The sequence below is a fragment of the Gopherus evgoodei genome, chromosome 2, assembly GCF_007399415.2.
Source record: "Gopherus evgoodei ecotype Sinaloan lineage chromosome 2, rGopEvg1_v1.p, whole genome shotgun sequence".
Lineage (NCBI taxonomy): Eukaryota > Metazoa > Chordata > Testudines > Testudinidae > Gopherus > Gopherus evgoodei.
The window spans coordinates 155,897,337-155,919,777 of record NC_044323.1 but is presented as its reverse complement, the minus strand read 5'-3'; the positions used below and the strand labels follow the sequence as shown (position 1 = coordinate 155,919,777).

Here is a 22,441-nt window from a genome sequence, read left to right as displayed (position 1 = left end):
CTGAAGTGTGGCCTTCCATGGACTATTCCTCAATCTAGGGTTATAATATGTTAATAGTACTTCACTGTATGTAGCTCTGTTTTGCTCTATTTTACACAGAGTGGGTCAGGGGACATCAGGTGGGGAATAGGAAGGAATTGAACAATAAATACTTCTACTCTGAAGATAAAGATACGGATTGATATGTGACCTGAAGGGAATTTAGAGGAAAGGGTAAAAAATATATATATATATGTATGAAACTTATCAATGAGCAGCTGCAGGTATTTTTCCTAAACAAATACTGCGTTCATTTTAACATTGTCACATTTTAAGTTAATGTTCGTATTTAACATACATGATCTGTAGCTTTAATCTATAAGGTTGCCCAACGTCAAAAGGATCCCTGCAGAAGTTTTATAGATCTGATGTTCTGTGATTTATGTGAATTAGTGCATACATTTATTTTATAGTGAATATTTCAGTTATTCTTCCTAGGGGATAAGGCACTAGAATTGTATATCATCTTCATAATGAAATATATGAGTGATTCCATGGTCACGTTTTGTATAATATATATATTAAAATAGTCAGACTTGATCTTTGGGAAAGTCAGCAGAGTCTCTTAACAAGAAGAAAAAACATTTCCTGATCTAGGAAAATTTAATTAAAATATGGACGGTTTTCTTGAAGTGGAGCTTATAACTTCCAACATGTGGCACAAGAGGCAACAGAGAAAATACTTGAGTGTCTCCTAGTGCATGGGGCTCCTTCCCAAAATAGCTGTGGAGTTCCTAGACACATCCTCAGAAAGCAGATACCCTTTTAATGACGGTGTCAGAAGTCGTGAAAACAATCTGAGCATTTGTGAAAGCCACACGTTCAGTGGCTGATACTTGAGCGAAGTCTTCTATGCCTGGTTATCAATGAATGGTACACCAGCAGTCACACTGACGACACCAACACTGCATATAACAATGGACTGGGCATGGGCTTTGTTTTTTATTAGTCTTGCATGAGCACTTTGTTGTTCATGGATTAAACTATGTATCAACCAATAGAGCATAACTTGAAATCAAAGCTCACAGATTTTCAATCTGTCCTTAAATCTTTACAAATCCAACCATTGGTGCAAGAGCCCTTTGAAAGTTCTTCCTGACAATCAGACATCAGGCTTCGGTGAAAGTTTACGTGGACATCAGTTGGGGCCAGACATATTTCCTTAGAGTAAATGGCAGTGAAGAGTTTTGTGGCTGAGGAGGAGGGGTAGCCTCACTACTGACCTTAGTGACTTTTGAACCCCTGATGGTATTTCTGAGGTTTTGCTGGAACAATTCTTATGGTTCTTCCCAAGCATATTGCACATAGAGCACATTTCTCTAAAGAAAACAAAAGTATACATCAGACAGTTTGGCAAAATGTAAATTTCTTAATCTAGCAGTACAGCAAGATAAATCCACTAACCCATTCAGAGAAAATTAATAAATGCTTTGCCGAAATTCTAATCTTCCATCATCTAGGAAGGACAAACTAGGAGCCCACATAAAGTTTAATCTAACTTTTCAGTGTGTTTAGTGGGATCCAGAGACTGTACATAATAACTTACATTTCTTTAGTATCTTTCATCTGAGAATCTGAGTCCTTTTACAAATATTAATGGAAAAACCTAGCAAGACACCTGTGAGTATGTAACTTTTGTCCCTGTTTTATTGATCGAGCTGTTACTGTCCAAGGTGAAACAGTGAATCCATAGCAGAGCTGAAATGAGACTCTGGTCTTCTGTTTTCTAGTTCTTTGCTATAACTAGTATAATGTCTTTGGTCCAGTTTGTTAGCAGTAACATTTTAAGCAGGGACAACGATGGGGCTGTCTTGCTCATCTAGTTAAAGGCTCTTCCAAACAATGTATGCTAGGCTAGCATGAACTTTAGTCTGGACAGACTAAATTTTTGGTGGTGATAGAGTTGGAAACAAATAAATAGCTTTATTTTCTGCTCAGAGTTTTACCTTACAATTAATGTACTGGAGTATTAGCACTAGGCAAGTAGTAAGGTAAAGAAATAAGATAATGTCCTTATAAACCTGTCACATGCATATGACGAAGTGGGTATTCACCCATGAAAGCTTATGCTCCAATATGTCTGTTAGTCTATAAGGTGCCACAGGACTCCTTGTCACTGTGAGGCTTAGTTCATCTTATATTGCTCAGAAAAAGCCATATTAATGCCAGATAGCTGCATAACTGATATGTTTTGCATATAGTGGCAAAATATTCAGGCCTTAAAGGAGTTCATATGTCATTAATTAAGCTACTGTTGAAGTTCATTTTGTTCCCCTGCAGTTAGATATGGTGCCTATGTAATTGTAGAGATCACAAAAATGACCAGTTATTTACCTAAAATGTATTTAAATCATAAGCTGTTTAGTAACCCTTGAAGAAAATTTCTCTAAAATGTTGTTATAAATCAATTTGTGTAGAATTTTTGCCTGCTTGCAATGTATATACATTCTTCCTTTGCATTATTAAAGTAATTGTACTAAACAGTATATTGTACCATCCATGCTAATAACATGTTTAATCACTGTAGACTCACTATCCAGGCCATGTATAGAATACATGTACAGAATACATGCATGACTTCCTCATCAGGAGCATTTTAAATGCATCCCCACTTGTGTGCTCTCAAGGGAAGTTTGTGGAAGTTTCTTCAACTGTAGATCTCACCCCTAATTAGGTCACAAGTTTGTTATCTATCAGAACCTGGTGCAGTCCCCATCTTTTTGTCCAGAACTTTACGTATGGGTTTTAAAGAATAATTGTGCAGTTCTGTCTAGGTTCTTATGGCTTCCATCAATGAGGAACTCGGTGCTACCAAAATTTCTCTTTTCTTGCTATTGTGAGTGTGAGAACACAACTGATTGAGCAAGGTTTCGTATTGTTTCCCATTGTGGGTTTTTGTGTGACACATGCAGGTGTTGTAGGACTTATCTACGTGGAGCAGCAAGGTGCACTACAGGAGTGTGATTTCTACAGCTTGTTAATTTGTTGTGGGTTGATTGGTCTGTGTAGACTCTGCTGGTGCAAACTATAAGTTCCCTAATGTGCGTTGACATACAGCACTGTGTTAAAGCTCACTAGAGAACTTTATAGTTTGCACCAGCAGAGTCCACACAGACCAATTAATGTGCAGTGTGATAGTGGGCTTTAGAAATCACACCCCTGTAAAGTGCCTTGCTGCTCCATGTAGACAAGTCTGTAGTGATGAGTACTATAATTTTTGTGGTCTCTGGAATTCTGCAGCATATAAAGTCCAGACTTTGCTTTTTTGTCTGTGCTTTTTTGTCTTACCCAATCTGAATAGTGACTTTTGATTTCTCTCCCAATAGAAGTATAAATTTTGCATGTGGTCATTTATTCCTTTACACATGTTGTTAGCACATACAGTAAAACCTCAGCATTATGAACATCAGAGTTATGAACTGACCTGTCGACCCCACACCTCATTTGGAACTGGAAGTACACAATCAGGCAGCAGGACTCGCTCTACAACAGGGGTCGGCAAACTTTCAGAAGTAGTGTGCCGAGTCTTCATTTATTCACTCCAATTTAAGGTATCACGTGCCACTAATACATTTTTAGAAGGTCTCTTTCTATAAGTCTAAAATATATAACTGTTGTTTATATGTAAAAGTAAATAAGGTTTTCAAAATGTTTAAGAAGCATCATTAAAATTTAAATGAAAATGCAGAGCGCCCATGGACCAGTGGCCAGCAGCTGGGCAGTGTGAGTGCCACTGAAAATCAGCATGCATGCCGCAGGTTGCCTACCCCTGCTCTACAATATTGTGTTAAATGTAAAGTACTAAAAAAAGAACGGAAGTTTAAAAAAAAAATTGACAAGATAAGGAAACTGTTTCATTTAAATTAAGATGATTAAAAACAGCTTTTTTCTTCTGCATAATAAAGTTTCAAAGCTGTATTAAGTCAATGTTTAGTTGTAAACTTCTGAAAGAACAACCATACGGTTTTGTTCAGAGTTACAAACAACCTCCATTCCCAATGTGTTCATAACTCTGAGGATCTACTATATGTGTTCAGTCGACATGCTAAAAATCCTTCAGATATTTTGATTGAAAAATGTACTGTAGCACCAAGTTATTTCTTGTGAAAGACCGTCGGTTGTTTTAATGTTTTTAGTATAGCATGGGTTACTTTTTCCATGTTGGTTTTCCCCCATGATGTTTCTAATTGTAAATATGCTTTAAAATCTGGTATCCAGGAACAAATTAGTTGAGGCATACCTAACCTCTGAATGCATTGTGCTACCAGAAAAACAAGAAATGGTCTGCATGATCTTGCTGATATTGCAACATGGAGCATTAAGTAGTGGGGGAGGTTCCCGTACGATGCAAAGGAAGGAAAGAGGTGCAAAACTAAGATCGGAGATGGTGTTAAACACTGATCTGGAAGGAAACAATGTTTTTTTTCTTCTGAATATGGAATTAGGCTGCTTGGTTTCACAGCCTGCAAAAAAGGTGGTGTGTGGTGGCTGGAAAACTGAATCACACTTCTGGCACTAGCGTTGATCAACTAGATGGCATTACAAATATCAGCGTGTCAGATTTGTCTCTGATTGCTGTTCCCTAGAGGAAAGGTGTCCGTTGCCGCCTCCTCCCCACCCACCCAGGGTTCTGGAAAAAGCTATTTAAAATGCCATAGTGTAACTTCATTTTATTTTGTGACTAAGTATTTAATGTAGCTCCTGCAAATGAAGGGCTCACAGAAAAGCCATGACATGTAATTGCGTAGTCCTAATTGTAGATAAATATTGTGGTTTCATAATCTCTGGTGGTCACCTGCCTTTCCAACGTTATTTAAGACTGGTACAGGGGCAGGTCTGGATTGTTGCCATTTATGTCTCATGTGTATGATATTAATAAACTGGTGTCAAATGTCCTGGGAACGGGTGATGTGGGTTGAAAGACCTTTGTTTCCACCAACAATAGAACTGAATTACTGTGAATAGGAAAGGCAAATAGGCATTTCCTGTCATATTTTGGGGATGTCTTTAGTGGAGCATGTATACTAAGTAAATTTTAACAACTGTACCAAAACTATACCAAAAGGTTGCTTATTATATGTATATGCTTTATAGATTTTTTTTTTTGCAGATGATCTTCACTTATGTTCCCATCTTTGCAAGCATAAAATAACTTTTCTTTAATTTCCCTAAAAATGCCTGTATATTACAGTGCTTAATAAGGCAGTGAAATTTGGGGAAAAGCCATTTGTTGAAGTAGATTATTAACATTTTGCTAACCTTCTGTGTGGCTAATCTACAAACCCAGTTACCTGTGGACAATAAACTATAGGCGACTTATTTTAGGAACTCAGCTGGGTCCCTGAGTTAAGTATCCGAGCTAAAAGCACCAGTTACACCTAGAGTTTCAGACCACCTTTTCAGACCCTCCACTCAGAGCTGATAAAACTTCTCTTTTGTAAAAGTCCATAACGGAGTCAGCCTTCGTTCTCTGAGATCATCATAATTTAAAAGACCTAACATTCTCAGAAGTTGCAGTGCATGTAGATGGAAATACCAGATACTTGCAATATGTAGTATTCTAGCAGGCTGTCACCAGTACAGTCCTTTAAGTGGGAAAATTGTCAGTCTTCCAGTCTTGAAGAATCTGAGGTTAGCTGCCATTTTCAAGGTAGAAGATATCGTTGAGTAAATGTTTCTTTGGTAGAGACTGAGGTAAAGGAACACTTATCAGGTTTTAGAGCTGGTTAGTTCTAATTTGTTGGGGTGATGAAACCCTTACTCAGTTCTCTGTAAGGCATTGCATTGATACCATCGAGTATCCTAGTTCTAAAGGTATGTCTTCACTGCAGGGTTAACTTGGATTCTATTTGGGTGTTATCCCTAGCCTGCCCATGTGCCAGATGGGCATACAAGTTCTCCCATCATTCACTGTGAAAGAATCCCAGACCAGCTGAGCTTAGAGCAGCAAAAAGAACCATGGGATATGCCCCCACAAGTCCTAGCAACACCCAGTAAGCATCAGTGAGGACACTCAAATTTGGATATAGTGTTGCATTGTGGCTACTCATGCCCAGGCTAGGCTAACATGAGCTGACTAGTAGTGAAGATATACCCTAACACAGAGGTGACTGATTACTTGGAAATTGCTGTTAGACCTAACTTTGCCTCTTCTGGTAGTCTTGGCTGTACTTCATTGGACTTTGATCTATCATAAATTAATTTCATTTTCTCCTGCTGTACATGTAGTTAGCCCTGTTGCTCCTAGCATAGTTTTATTTCTCCATGCATTGCTCATCCGACTGTGTAATGCCTAGAATAGGGGTATTGTTTTGAAGGTACAGTAGTTTGCAGCTTTTTGTAGGCTATTAAAATACTGCTGGGGTCTATATTTCACTGAGTTGGGTAAAGGGAACCATTGCTCATTGGTTTCCTATGCATTTGTTCTGAGAGGAATTGCAGTAATGACCTTTCTCAAGGTTTAAAAATAGAAGGTAATTAATCAGGGTGATGAGGGTTAATGGTTTCTGTCCAGAAACCAAACAGCTTTGCATCTGGTTATAGAGAAAATAACCTTGTATACATCTACTATAATTATGGTTTTTTTTATTTAGGAAGAGAGATTTTATTACTGTATATATGTATGAAATCTCTCTCTCACACACCCACCCACACCAGTTTTTGGCTTTAAAAATAAACCCAACCCCCTAATTTTTTTTGAACAGTTGGAATGCCTTCTAAAACACCCGTGTAGAGGCTTTTTTCAACCAACCACCACCAACCCTTTAGTTTTCCCATTTGCAGGCTGTTAGGCTTGTCTACACTGGCACTTTCTTCACTAAAACTTCTGTTGCTAAGGGGTGGGAAAAAACACACCCCGATAGACAAGTTTTAGCAACAAAAATCACTAGTGTGGACAGTGCTTTGTTGGTGGGAGCTGTACTCCCCGTGATCAAGCTACCGCTGCTCGTTGCGAGTGGCTTTATTTTGTCCCATGAAAAAAGAGCAGCTACACAGTGCACCTTACAACAGCAGAACTGTACCGTTGTAAGGTTCGCAGTGTAGACATAGCCTTGGATTTGTAGTGTAGTAGGTTTGCAGAACATTTCTATAATGAGTAGATGCTGTGAAAGTTTAAACAAAGAACAGGACTCCTATCTTGGTGAGCAGTGTAAAGATATAATACTAACACTGTGGACAGGTACAGTCCAGACAGACCCAGAGGATGGCAGTTATAGTAAATGGAATGCTGCTGGAGCTTCATTATTACATGTAAACGTGGATTATTTCCATAACGTTTCACAATTTTTAAGAAATGAAAGGTTTGAAAACTTTTTCCCCGACCATGTAGTAGTTTTTAAATTAAATAAATGCGTTAACTCCCCAAAATTAAAACTTTAAAGATGTTTAATTATGTTATGTTAAATGATAGGAAATATTGAATGTTCATTTTAAATGGATATAAATCCCATCTCTTTGAAAATAATCGGACCTGCATCTCTGGCCATGTTTGACACATAGCAGAATGATGACAGTTCCAATAATGTTTAGGCATTATGCATGCAGGAGAACTTGTGTTTGCAATTTTTTTTTTTTTTTAAGCAGTTGGAAATGGGACGTTAGTGGCATGATGTTCGTGTTTCTTCTCTCCGCTCCCCCCTTCGCCCCCATCTCACCAAGAGTTGTCAAGCACTCTGCTCTCATAGAATCCGTTTCTCCCTGTCCTCTCTGTCTATGGGCCGTAAGCATGAAGGAGATGGTAGAGTTTGTAAACTCTTGACTAGTGCTGCGTTAATTACCATGGCTGGGAGGCTCCATGCTGCCCTGTTCTCTTTGCTTGCTTGATTATAAGGCTGCAAACACAGGCTAGAGCGGTGGTTCTCAAACTGGGGGTCATGACTCCTCAGAGGGTCGTCCGGTTATTATGTGGTGAGTTGTGAGCTGTCAGCCTCCACCCCAAACCCCACTTTGCCTCCAGCATTTATAATAGAGTTAAATATAAAAAAGGTGTTTAACTTATAAGGAGGGGGTCACACTCAGAGTCTTCCTTTGTGAAAGGGGTCACCAGTACAAAAGTGTAACCACTGGGCTAGAGGAAAAGTCTGAGGTGTATATAAGATATTTTGGGGTTTGAATTTTCGTTCCTTGTATGTTTAAAATTCCCCTTGCTCAAGGTAGGTAAGTTGAGTCCTCTTGTTTGCATTAGACCAATCTTTCATGTCCACTATAGAAAATTAAACATTTACAACTTGAAATTGTTGTTTATAATGTAAAGAAAACAAGTTTAAGCAGATAATTGGTGAAATAATGCATTTAATTATTGACAGTTGTTAGTAAATATCCTGTATAACTAAGGATCTGTAGTATAAATTTGCAGAGATGGCATGTTTAGAGAGTTTAAATCCACTCTATTTGCTTAACCAGTAATAAAAGCAAACAAAACAATATTAAACTATTCACCAACTTTGTCCTTAGGTAATAAAAACACCAGCATGAAGTCTGTTTTTAATATTCTTATGGAGAAAATACCTAATTTTATAACTTCTGTGCTCAGTGGTCTCAAATTAAGTCTTATGTAAATGCTTGGCATATAATTATGAAACAAGAAATTGCTATTTTGCATTAGGCTTCTCAAAGTTTTCCATGACATAAGAAGGGTTTTCATACCCACATTTTTGCCTTTGTGGGTGACATAAATCGTCTCTCTTCACCCCTAGTCTGTGGGCAAGCAGTAGCAAACTTCCCCCGCACTGCTCAGCATCACTGGGTCTCAACCCTGGGGAGACTGTGTCTTGTGCTAAGAGGGTGGTTGTCTCCATGGCCAGCTCAATCCTTCGCTTCTCGCCTGATTGCTAACAGTGGGAGGAAATAGATGGTAGATTTTTGTCTTGGGTTTGATGGATACTTGGACATTTGGCTACTGGGCTGAGATCACAAAACTTAATTCATGTGGAACACCAAGCAGCTATCCCATGCTGATGTTCAGTGTTTAGCTGCTAACTTGGATTTGAACTGGCACCACCAGAAGCAAAATGCTCTATAGCAGCGGTTCTCAAACTTCATTGCACCGCGACCCCTGTCTGACAACAAAAATTACCACGTGACCCCAGGAGGGGGATTGAAGCCTGAGCCCACCCAAGCCGGGCTGAAGCCTGAACCCCACTGCCCCAGGCAGGTGAGCTGGCCAAAGCTGAAGCCCAAGGACTTCAGCCTTGAGTTGGAGGGGGGAACTGTAACTTGAGCCCAGCCACCCACGACTGAAGATCTCATGCTTCGGCCCTCAGTGGTGGGGCTTGGGCTTCGGCCCTGGACCCCAGCAAGTTTAACGCTAGCCCTGGTGACCCCATTAAAATGGGGTCACAACCCACTTTGGTATCCTGAACCACAGTTTGAGAACCGTTTCTCTGTAGTCAACTGACAATCCTCCAAGTACCCCACTCTTCCTGCTGCTTAAAGGTTAGTAATATTGAATGTGCTTTGCCATTAAACATTTGTCAGTTCAATATTTGTAGCTGTTAAGGGAAATACTCTGCCGGGACAGGGAAAGGGAGGGTTGGCTAGTGGATAGAGCATTGGACTGGGACTTAGTAGGCCTGGGTTCTGTTCACAGCTCTGCCACTAGCCTGCTGGGTAACCTTGAGCATATTGCTTTACCTCTTTGTGTCTCAGTTCCCCATATGTAAAATGGGGATAATACTGACACTGACTTTCTTCTGTAAAGTGCTTCCAGGTGTACTCCTGGAGAGCACTATAGAAGAGCTAGGTTATTCACTTTTAAATCTACATCAGTATAGGCACTTGATTATTTGTCTCCTTTTGAGCATTCCTTTGCGGACCTGGGCGGCCTCTGTTCCCCGTGTTGGGCGGAGTTTGTGCCTCTTGACGGGCTACAAGCCCAGTAAAACTGCTCGAAGGAGCACATAGCCCTGCACACAACCAGAATCTAGATGGCTTGGAGTGGTATTGTCGTGTCACTTCAATGGGAGGGGATGGGGGTTTGCGATGCTGTAGCTATTAATTTTCCTCTGCAGACCTGAGGCTTGACAGGAATTGCTGTTCTCAGGAGGTTATGAGACCACTGAATAATATTGTTTTGAGTTTAATTCTCTGATTTATGTTATCTCCAAACTGTGCATGAATAATAGGTCATAGCTTTGAATTACAGATAAACTTACCATGATATGTACTTTCCTTTATGGTACTAGTCATTTTCAAGCTCTCTAAGCTTTTATTGTTCCTATTTTTGCTTCTAAAAAGTCTGCAGATAGTTTCAACAATGGTATTACTGTCAACCCTAGCTTGTGCTCTTTACCATATTCTTAGGCCTTCTGCGCCCTTTTGTAGATTGCGTCAGCTGGGAAAGTAGATGCCTTCCTGCCAGCACCCTGTGCAGGGTGGATCACAGATCTGTACTGAAGAGCTTTTACTGGCCAAATATCATTTAGGAAGTCTGAAGAGAGGCTGAAATGGAATGGCACAACTCCATTTTTTAAAAACAAATAAATAAAAATAGAACATTGAAGTGAGAAGTATAGCATCAATGGCAGGTGAGCTACCCAGGCTCTCAGAAGTTAACCACAATTTTTTTAAAACAAATGTCAAACTAGTAAATCTGCTTGTATAAAACAGGTTCCGTTATTTCCCCTTGGCCAGGGAAGCGATGATTTTTTTTTTTTTTTAAAAGCAGGTCAGTTGTCTTTCTAAAATGCCTTTTCTCCAGTCTGCCAAGAGTACCAGCCTCCACAACCTGCTCCCCTTTCTCTCTCTCCCCCCCCCCCTTTGCCCTGTCCACAGCCTCTTAAACTTTGTAGATAAATTTCTGATAATTTTCACGTAACTTTACATTGTCTCTTCATACAACTCTTGTATTGGGTCTACCCACATGTGACTTCTATTTTCATGAAACGTTGTATCAAAGCCTCTTGTAGAAACTTTGCACTGAACCTTGGTATACTGTTATAGCCCCTAAGAATAGAATAAGATAGAGGAAAAATGTCTTTTTGCTAGCGGTAGAACAAGATCTCCCTCCATCTCCACAATCAATTGCCGAGTTGAATGAAAGAGGTGTGAATGAGCAAGGTGTGGAAGGCAAGCACCTCCAGACAGAAGCAACAGTTGGAGAGGGGATGGAAGCCAGACCCAAGGACAATAAAACTTGTCAATATGAGACATATTGACGGCCTCGGGGATTAGAAGCAAGCGCCTTCTTTTGAAAACACCTTCTTTGAACAGCATTGGGACAACACCCAGAAGGAAGCAGCACAAAGGACAAATGGACACAGACAGATTTTGAATCTGGTACAGATTTGCGTAAGAGGGAAGCTGCTATAAATGTGAGTTGTCTTGCAGAGGACCTCGGGTTTTGTCTTGTCAGCATCGGAGCATCGATCTGGATCAGCAGATGCCTGACTCCACCTCTCCCCCATCTAGCTCACCTGGCCAGTGAAGTTAAGAGGAGCAACTAATTGGTAACAACAACAAGATGGAATTTGTATGTGTACAGTGTAATACCATATGCATATGATGCAGTGTTAATTAATACATGTATTACCAATAAATGTGGTGCTTTGCCTTATTCCCCCTGAAAAGATCCTGTGCAGTACTTTAAGTACAAGAACTTTCTATGTTGCCCTCTGTGTGGAAGTATCTCCCAATCCCAGTTTGTCATGCCCACCCTCCCCATTCATATTCCTCCTGAAGATCCATTATTTGTTGAGGTCCGAGATCCTGAGACACTCTAACACCCACTGAAAGTTGTTTTATGTCCATTTGCTGTCATATTTGGGGTCTCCCATTATCTGTCTTCTAGCCTGTATACCTTGCAGATCTGACACTGCCTTTGCATTTGTTTGTTGTAGGTCACTGAGCACATTGCATCAGTGCTCAATTCAGGAGGGTTCATTAGCTCCATGAGTACTGATTGACATAAGTGCTGCTTACCATACTGTCTTTGGTAGCTCCCCCAAAGTGTTTGCCTCAGTTCCTTTGTGTTCTACCTGTCTCTTGGCCAACAGAGTCAAGCTGTCTAAGGATTGTGGTCTCTGCAGACTGAAGGAGAAAGGGTGGATGAGACAAGATATTCCCAGACAGGAGGTAGGGGTGCCTCTGTTATGAGTTAGGGGAAATTATTTTCCATCAAAAGAACAAACAAAAGCTAGAGGAAAGAAGAAAATGGAGGGGGAAATGGGAAGAGAATGAGTGAGGTAAGGAAATAAGGAAAAATAAAATGCATGTAGCTTATAGGCCTGAGTTACAGATCTTGAACTGATAACGTTTATTTCAGTTAGGGGTGTGGCTTTCTTTTTTAAACTGGAATAGCTATGCTGATAAAACTCCTGTTGCGGTTATATCAATAAAAAGGTGTTTTATATTGGCATAGTTTATTCCCCTTTCTGCATGGGAATAGACTATACCGGTAGAAGCCCTTTCATATTAGTGTAACTACTTCCTCACTAGGGGGATTTTACTCCTTTACCTATACTGAGGGCTTGGCTACTCTCGAAACTTCAAAGCGCTGCCGCTGTAGCGCTTTGAAGTGTGAGTGTGGTCGCAGCGCCAGCGCTGGGAGAAAGCTCCCAGCGCTGCACGTACTCCACCTCCTCATGGGGATTAGCTTGCAGCGCTGGGAGCTGCGCTTCCAGCGCTACGGCACTGTTTACACTGGCGCTTTACAGCGCTGTATCTTGCAGCGCTTAGGGGTGTGTGTGTTTTTTTTTTCACACCCCTGAGCAAGAAAGTTGCAGTGCTGTAAAACGCCAGTGTAGCCAAGGCCGTAGATAGTTACAATGGTGATGCTTGTGTGTAGTCAAAACCTAAGAGTAGTTCTCTTGTACTTGTTTCCCTAAAACGCCTCCCTTAGTTCTATTTTGGGGAGTGGTGACCCATGTATTAACTTTGGGTTAAGGCCTGGCTTGTTATAGAGATTGTGGTAGTTTGTTTAAAAAGTACATACCACAACAGCAAGAGATTGGCTTCTCTTCACCCTTGAGTAACAAGCTTAGTAGGAATGATGAGTGAATTTCAGCAGAATTATCATGCAGTTCCATTCAGATGTGTAACACTGCTCTTTAAGAATATAGCAAAGAGGCTATTTTGGGACACTGGCACCTCATAACAGGTTCTTTCAACAGAACAGAAAAACACTGACGCTGTTGTGAAAGTACTGCTGCTCTAAACAGGACTGGCATGCTTTCAAAATCAATAGGAAAACAGAAAAATTCTTAACTTAATGGGACTAAAGATTTTGAACTCCATGGGGTCATGAAAGTCCTTCTGGAATATTTTTCCCTGTGTATACACACTTCCAGATTCATTCAAAGCCAGAGAAAGCAGCATAATCTTTTTGCCTGGATCATGTATCTGGCTTTGCCTTATAGCCTGGCTATACTAGCAGGGTCAGCGGTATAAAACTAAACAGTGTAATTGAGATGAAAATTAGAATTTATACAAAAGTGTTTCATATATGTGCGTGTGCAGCACTATTGCAGAATTGGCATCTATAGGTGGGCTGCAACCGGCTGGTTCTCACAACATGTTTAACAGTAGGAAAAGTGGACATTTTGGCCTGGGAATACTGTGACGATTTTTCTACTCTTACCCAGAGAAGAGCTAGGTGATCTTCAACGCCCTCTTATCGCAGGCAGGACAGACCTCAGTTTAAAAGATTGTTCTGGAAAGACTCCCATTGTGTAAACTGAAAGTAGGACGTCCTGTTTCTAGACGGTGTTGCTGTCACAGGTGCTGGGTTGGTTTGTTTAAGCTGCTGAGTGTAGAACCCAGAGAAAATCGTGCATGAAACCTAAGAAGACGGAGAGGAGGAGAAAAGTGTTTTCAGTAATAAGACAGTTAGTAGTAACCCTCAGTTACAAAATCACTGCACTAAAAAGAGGGGGTGAGGGGTAGAATCAGGGATGAGAATGAGAAAGGGAGGGATTTTTATATTCTTTCTCCTACGCACCACCAGTAAACAAAGACTGTTACTTCTAACCTATCAATTTCTTAATCTAAATTATAACTGCCTTCCAGAGATTAAAAATTTGTCATCTCTCTCGAGTTTGTTTATACTTCCTGCCTGTCCCATGCCCATTTTCTATGCTTTTCTAATCCTGGTCTCTTTATCCCCACTGACTGTCTGTGGTTGGGTGTCACGCTTTCAGTTGTGTTGTCCCATGTGTTGGGAATGCTGTTCCTCCCATCATGGTGATTCAGTCTTTCTAAATCTTGTTGTAACTGTTTTTCTGTTTACTTTTAGAATTAGTGCTCTGTAATCCATTTTATGATATTTGTATTAAATACTTAGTGTATTAAGGACTCTCTATAAATGCAAAATATATGCACGTAAACAATGAAGTACCAGTGGGATGGCTGAAAATTCCAGGGTATACAGTGACACTTCTTAACAATATTTTAATCTTTTTGTGAAGTTGCTTCAAACATCAGTGAAAGTATAACTAAATTTTCCCACTTTTGATTCCTCTGTTTTATGTGATCTTTTCCACGATAATGAAATACATAATTGCAATACAAAATCATTAGAAAGAAGAGAAAATCCAGCTCGGAATGCCAAACTCTGTGTGTGTACACAATTTTCTGTCATCAGCTACTATTATCATAGAATATCAGGTTTGGAAGGGACCTCAGGAGGTCATCTAGTCCAACCCCCTGCTGAAAGCAGGTCCAATCTCCAGACAGATTTTTGCCCCAGATCCCCCAGTGGTCCCTTCAAAGATTGAACTCACAACCCTGGGTTTAGCAGGCCGATGCTCAAACCACTGAGCTATTGCAAGGGGTCTCACAGGAAGTTGCCTCTGTTTTGTAACCTCAAATAGGAGGAGGATTTTTGCCTAATCTTGGATTTGAAATGAATAAACAAGTTTCTACAGATGCTTTCGAGACACTTAAGAAAACACAAAATTGTAGTTCAGAATTAATCCTTCCAACAGGTTTCCTGGTTTGTCCAGGCCTCTCCATTTAGTATCTCATAGTCTCTGACCCAGGATAGCTTATATCCTGTGTTCATTTTTGACGTGAACACTACTGAACACATTGGTTGCTATTTTTTTTCCAAACAGTCCATGGAATTTAGGCTTAATGGAAGCATTGTGCCTGAATGTCAGATGTGTTTGAAAATCTCAACCATTATCTATGCTCGGTGAACTCCAAGAGTTCCTAGCCTCTACAGACCTCATGATGCCACCTTACTTCCATTCTGCTCTCAGCTGATGTTCCTGAAGCTTATAGGAAGGCACTGTTTCTTTTGAGTTTAGAATTGTCCGTTGGATCTTCTTGAAGATAATGATGGTTTTAGTTATGCCGCCTTTTTGCTAGATCTACTTGTATCTTCATCCCTAAATGCTTCAGCGCTTGAAAGCTTGGTCAGTGATACAGTTCAGGAGAGTTTGGAGGAGCACAATTGTCCCATCTCCTACCAGGAGTGCCTTTCCTGAGAGTTCCGTATTGTGGAAGACTTCCAAGTACGCCAAGATTACTAGTGTGTCTTTTATCATGGATCAAGCTTGTGCAAATGCAGGTCAAGATTTTGGCCCAAGTAAAAGAAAAACGAATCTTGGCATGGCAGTATTGCCAAGTTCTGGCTTCCATGGTGACATATTTGCCCTTTGTTCAGGACGGGTTATTCACATGCATGCTCTTCAATCCTGTAATCTCCATGTAAAGTAATGATGGTGAAAGTGGGCAAATCAGTGGGGAAAAAATTGGTTTGAAGGACGTCCTGTCAAAGGACTTGCTGAGACCAGAGAACAAAGTGTTCTTTAAAAGCGATAGCTATCTTGATTTTTAGCTACACTTAGCAAGTAGTGGAGAAGACAGAGTTAATATCTTTAAAAATGTGTTAGCTGGTAATAACCACTCCCTTAGTCGTTCACCTCTTTGCTTTATTCCAAATATGATTCTCCATGGTGATCACTTGTTCCAGTGGATTGTGTGTGTTTGTTTCTGGTAAACAAGAGAAAATTCTACTTGGCATAGCAATATCTTGAACAAACATCTTGGAGCTTTAAAAAACTTTTTTGGGGGATGGGGAGCTGAAGTGAATAACAGAGACATTTCAGTTATCCACAAAATTTTCTGAGATATCATACGCAAAACTAGGTAGAACAGAATATGTAATAACTACTTAAGGATGAGATCTGCTGTTTTATTTATCTGACTCATCTTGGAGTGAAAGTCCACTTTGCCAGGAGAGTGTCAATCTTGCGGACAGTCAGCTTCTCCATAGAGTTTTACAGGGTACCGTTCTGTACTACTCTGCATACTTGCGTTCGGCATTGCAGTTTGTCTGTAGCTACACCTTATAATACAGGACCTGCAGCGCAGTTGTTTACAGACTGCCTTTTCTATAGAGCTCGTGTATATCTGTGATCTGACAGATGCTTTGGTAGTCCCGCTGTTGTGGCTGGCACAGGAATATGATCAAAAGAGAATGGGTTTCTTGGACTTTTCTCAGTCCAGATGGTTCACTGAGTTACTGTAAAGGAATATGATTGAGAGTGATTTATTTATTCATAGTAAAGTTAGACTGGACACAAGCAGCTGAGATGGTATCCTCATCAGCCCTTTGAATTTTCTGTTTCCATTTTATAAGAACGGCCATATTGGGTCAAACCAATGGTCCATCTAGCCCAGTATCCTGTCAGTGGCCAATGCCAGGTGCTTCAAAGGGATAAACGAAACAGGGCAATTATCAAGTGATCCATCCCCTATAGTCTAGTCTCAGCATCTGGCAGTCAAAGTTTAGGGATACCCAAAGCATGAGGTTGCATCCCTGAACATCTTAGCTAATAGCCATTGAGGAGGATAGGTTAATGGAGAATAAGTTTATCTGATTCTCTTTTGAGCTCAGTTTGTAGTTTTAGCCTTCACAACATTGCCTAGTCATGAGTTCCTCAGGTTGACTTTACAGTGTGTGAAGAAATACTTCCTTTTGTTTGTTTAAACCTGCCACCTATTAATTTAATTGAGTGACCCTAGTTCTTGTGTTATGTGAAGAGGTAAATAACACTTCTTTATTCTCTTTTGGAAGACCATTGTCAATCCGAAGTCTGGACTGGGATATCAGTAGTCCCATAAAACCTAGAAATCCCAGAATTAGTATTTAAGGTCCCTGGGAAGGTGCATAAACAACAAATAGCTCCAAAAATATTTTGGAATACTGCAATTCTTTGCTCAGATTCCTTAGAAACATGAGCAGATTGCTCCACTTGTATAAACTGACTGATTTGCTTGCAGAGTATATACACACTTGGACAGACCAAAGTGGTTCTAAAATCTTGTGCAAAAACTGTTTTGGACTGGTGAAATAAAGGCATTCTGTTAACTGCCATGATTGTCTTACCACTGTAGACTAGGTAACATGTTCTGCCTGCCAAGCATGTTTTATAAGCAAAGCTTGCCCAAAGTTCATATTATGTTAAAATATATAACCTCTGCCGATAACAGTAAATGTTCTATTACAGTTGTAAACTAGAACTACAGATTCAATACGCAGTATCTTCTTAGAGTCTCACAAATTCAGCTTGTGGAATTAAATCAGTGCATTAAAATATAGTCAGCTCATTAGACTAATTAATCTGAACTAATGGAGTTTTCAGTATTTTAACCCCTTGCAAGCTGTTTCTTATTGAAATCTCTTCTAGGAACTCTTACTTGCTTGCATTGTCTCATGGACCGAGTTCTCTACTGTCCAATTTTCAGGCTGAAGTGTGGAAGATCCCTCAACTAGTTGCCTACAGTGAGATTCCAATTTCAAACACATTACTCCTTCAGAGCAAAATAGCTGTAAGGTCTCAGGAATATGTTTATTCAACCATCCCTAAGCATGATCTTAGCTCCTTTTCTTACTAGACATTTATCTTTTTGACTTGCACGTCATTGTTAATTCTTCTGGCCCAGGCCCTTTGTTTCTCAGCTTCACCTGAATCCTGACATGGCTGTCTTTCTACAGTGGACTTTGTACTCTAGTTAAAGAATATCATGGACCTAAGTACATCCTGCGTGTCAACAAGCAGGTATTCATGCAGCTTCGCAGTAAGAGAATCTAGGGTGAAATTTACAGACCAGGGCAAGATGCTATGAACAGGTATACACTAACTTCTTTTGAGGAGTAACTCATTTGCTTGGTTTCTTGCTTCAAAGGACCATTCTAAACCTAATGTTTTGGCTTTCGCTGTCCTGCCTCTAATGCACCATATGCCAAAGTCTAGTGTAATTTCATTGTTACTAGAAAAAAGGAAATGAGCTTTCTTTATGCTTCCCCCATGGAATAGATTCTTGCCTAAACATCTGGATGTCCTTTACTTTGGAAGTGTTCATTGCAGACTGTATGCATATTCCATGGACAGTTGGCTTCTGTGAAGAGGGAAACAGAGTCAGCAGTGGTTGCAGTCTTTTCTCCGTAAGCAATGTTAATGCTGATGATGCTCCCTCCATTGAAAATGTTTCAGGTAACTTCATGACTAGACATTATCAGTTTGATATTGGGGCAGTCTTGAGTCCTGTCTTTTGGTAGAAAGGCACTCATGCTGCCGTACAGATTTATAGGTTTCCTTTCCACCCATTATTGTTTGAATCTGTGTTCCAGCCATTCCTTCTAATGTCCCAAATTCAGTGCTTATCCTTTCAGTTTTCAGAGGGGTAGCCAACTGTTGGAAATGGGCCACATCCATCCTAATTGAATTGGCCTCGTTAGCACTGCCCCCCCCTCGCCCCCCCCCCCACACTTGGTTAATTTTAACATGATTTTCTGCAAATACTGAAAAAAGAACAGGAGTACTTGTGGCATCTTAGAGACTAAGAAATTTATCTGAGCATAAGCTTTCGTGGGCTACAAATACTGAGAGACTATTTTTTCATTGCACCACCTTGCTTTTGGGGGTGTTTTATCTGTTAGCAATTAGATGTATTATATTTTAAAGCTTCCAGTATGTCCTGTCTTCCCACAGTGGAGTCTGAACATATTGCATCAATCATCAAAACATCTTTTCATACATACCTTTTCCCCCCTTGATATAAAAGGAAAGGAGCCTTGTTTGATTGCTCTGGATTTAGCTAGGAGACCTGCAGATCATTGTCTCTATCTTCATGTTTACCTAGAAAAGCTTATGTTTTAAAACTACATTAGAATTTATCCTCATAGTGAAGATTAGTTTTCTTCTTGACCCCAAAATAGTTTTAATTTTTGTTAGATCTCTAAAAGTAAAGTGGAGAAGATTTATCAGTGATGGGAAATGTAGCGAGCTAACGGCAGCTTTTCAGAATGAAGATCATATATATTCCCACTCACTACTATAAAAAGTTAGAGCTTGCAGCTACTTATCTGGGATAGCTATTGGAAGGCTTACAGGATGCCAGACACAAAGCAGACTGCATTCTGTTAGATAAGGCAATGCTTCAGGGTTAGTTACCAGGAACCTCCAGCCGCAATCCTGTAGGGCATTTTAAGATACTTGTTTAAGATCATTGGCTTGGTTTATTTCTTTAATGATACTTTGTGCAGCTGTGCAGTGTATCTGGGTTGATTCACAGTCTTTCATTTGGGTTGGCACACTGGGTGGCATTCTCCTATAGGTGATACTTCTGATTGGTAGTAACATGGTTGTCCCTGGCAAGCACAAAAAAAAAAAAAGCCTGGCTTTCATGTGGTAGTAGGGATTGAATTTTTTGCTTTCAACTCACTGGGTTCAGGACCAAAATTTGGCTGTGTTTACAAGTCATGAAAATATTTGTAATGAGCCAACAAAGGTGCAACTAGTCCTGGCAAGTTGCATGATATTGGGCCTTAATTTAGCTCCCTGATACCCATCTTGTTTTAATTCCTCCACTGTGGTTCCCACATAGTTTTAGTTGTCAAAATCTTATGAACCACTGAAGGTGAAGATTAGCATTTTATACTATTCTAAAGCTGTGATTCCAAGATGGATTGACATAAAGTACTGGTTTGTTTTCAGCTATTCTTGAGATACCAGCTATATAATAATGCTAAGAAAAAAATGGAGGGCCAGTGTTTTCAAAAGGGACTAATATTTTAGGTGCTTCCATTTTTGTGTGTCCAAATTGTGATGCTTTTAAGGTGCATGACTTTTTCAAAAAGTTCTGAGCATCCAGCCTATGAAAAGCAAGACTATAATCAGCATGATGAGATTTTAAAGTCTAATATATCCCACCCAGCTGGGGTTAGTGAAGAACACTGCACATAAATTTGGTGTTTCATCTTTAAAGTGATATACAATGTGTATATCTAATCCCAGTAGTCCTATAGTCAAAGTTCTGTAGCTCAGGTGAACTGGAAAAAGGTGAATAGTGATGTGATAAAGGTTAGAGGAAACAAAATAGTCTAGGTTAGCTATGACCAAAGAAGACTGTGGGGAACTTCAGAGGGGCCTAACAAAGTTAGTTATTTGGGCACCACAGTGGCTGATGAAATTTAGTGTTGAAATGTGTGAGATGATGCATTTGTTGCTGGGTTCTAATATTAATTAACTACTCAGGATGAGGGACGGAGGTGGAGAGGGCCAGACAACTCAATGTAAATTTCTGCAGAGGATGTCAAAAAAATAAATAAGCAAAATGTTAAGCTGTATAAAGAAACTAATACTAAAAATATTATTATGCTGTGATATAATTCAGTGGTATGTCTTTCCATGGAATATTGTGTTTGAGTTCTGGTAACCCTGCCTCAGAGAGATTATAGCAGAAACAGGCAGTGAAATTGACTATAGACATGAGAAGAGAGGAGAAGAGATAGACTGACCCCATTTAGTGTTGAAGACACAAACAAGAGGAAGCATGATGGTAGTATACAGAATTGGCATGTGGCTGTTTTCCCTTGTAACAAGAATAAGGCTACCTTCAGTTAAACTGAAAGGTAACAAATCTAAATTGAAAGGAAATGCAATTTTAAATACTATATAACCTCTCAAGTTCACTGTCTCAAGATATAACTTGAGGCATAGTAAGATTAATAAAAGAATTAGGTATTTGTATGGGTAATGACAACATTTTTATAAGGGTATAATCTCCCACTTTGGAATAAGCCTGTATGATAATGGTTAGAGGAAAAACTTCACTATGGGTACGTTATTTCATGTCTCTGCACTACCGATATTTTGGCCTCTTCTTCTGTAGCATCTGGTACTGCCACTATAAAACAGTGTATTGTAGATGAACCTTTGAGGTGAAATCCTAGCTCTAGAGAAGATGATAGCAAAACTCTCCCATTGACTTGAATGGTGACAGGATTTCATCCTGTTCTAATTAATTATGACAGTTTCTCTGTTCATACAAATAACAGACCTTCAAGCTGTTACTTGATTATTCTGTTTAGTCCCTTCTGTTGTCAGTATCGTGGACCTGACTATGGAAAGTTCTGGCCCCAGTAGTAATTTTTTATCCCTTTTGGAAGGAGGAAAAATAGGTAGAAAATGGAGTATGGAGAAGAAAGAAGGAAAAGATGATCTCTAAGATGAGGAGTCCCTTCCTCAGTAAATAAAAAAGGTCCTAAGTTGGATGTAGAGGATTTTTCTCACTTGCTCTCTAGATTTGCCTCTTTTCAGATATAATGGCTTTTTATATATCTAGTATAGAAATTAAATAGATACTTCCTGCCTGATTTAAAAAAGAAAGCAATAAAAGTAACTGACAATCCCATGCCACATTAATAAGCAAGATAGATCAGGTCACTTTTGTTTCCTTTTTAGATTTGGGAGAACTCTACTTAAACTATGGTGGGACGAATGAGCAGGAAGTTTAGGTGCCCTGGAAGAGTCCTCCATTTATCCTCTCCATGACAACTGCTGCAGGGGACCAACCTGGTGATGTACGTTTGACTGTCCTTTGCTAAAAGACCTTTATCAGTTAGAAATCTATCAAACCTGCTTTTCACTTCTGCTCCAGGATTAGGCAGTGTGACAAAGTTCCTCCTCTACATTGGTGGGTACTGGGTTTATTGGCAGATTTTGGTAGCCTCAGAGATATTCCTGTGTTGGATCAGGAGTTGGGAGGTTTTGGAGGGAATCCGGGCCCACCTTCTACCCCGGATTCCAGCCCAGGGCCCTGTGGACTGCAGCTGCCTAGAGTGCCTTCTGGAACAGCTACACGACAGCTACAATTCCCTGGGCTACTTCCCCATGGCCTCCTCCCAACACCTTCTGTATCCTCACCACAGGACTTTCCTCCTGACATCTGTTAATGCTTGTACTCCTCAGTCCTCCAGCAGCACAGCCTCTCACTCTCAGCTCCTTGCACCTCTTGCTCCCAGCTCTTCTCATGTGCACCACAAACTGAAGTGAGCTCCTTTTTTAAACCCAGGTGCCCTGATTAGCCTGCCTTAATTGATTTTAGCAGCTTCTTGATTGGCTGCAGGTGTTCTAATCAGCCTGTCTGCCTTAATTGTTTCCAGAAAGTTCCT

General features: G+C 40.1%; 1 protein-coding gene across 2 annotated transcripts in view; it reads left to right on the top strand.

Moving 5' to 3' along the window:
• Positions 1-22,441, top strand: part of PPP2R2A (protein phosphatase 2 regulatory subunit Balpha) — a 77,031-nt gene that overhangs the window by 16,010 nt on the left and 38,580 nt on the right. The window contains exon 3 of one of the 2 annotated variants that reach the window (XM_030552027.1): positions 21,732-21,845. The exons of the other annotated variant lie outside the window; for it this stretch is intronic. Within the exon in view, the coding sequence (XP_030407887.1) occupies positions 21,818-21,845 (28 nt within the window). The 5' untranslated portion in view covers positions 21,732-21,817. The remainder of the gene's footprint in view (positions 1-21,731; positions 21,846-22,441) is intronic. 2 annotated transcript variants of the gene reach the window in all.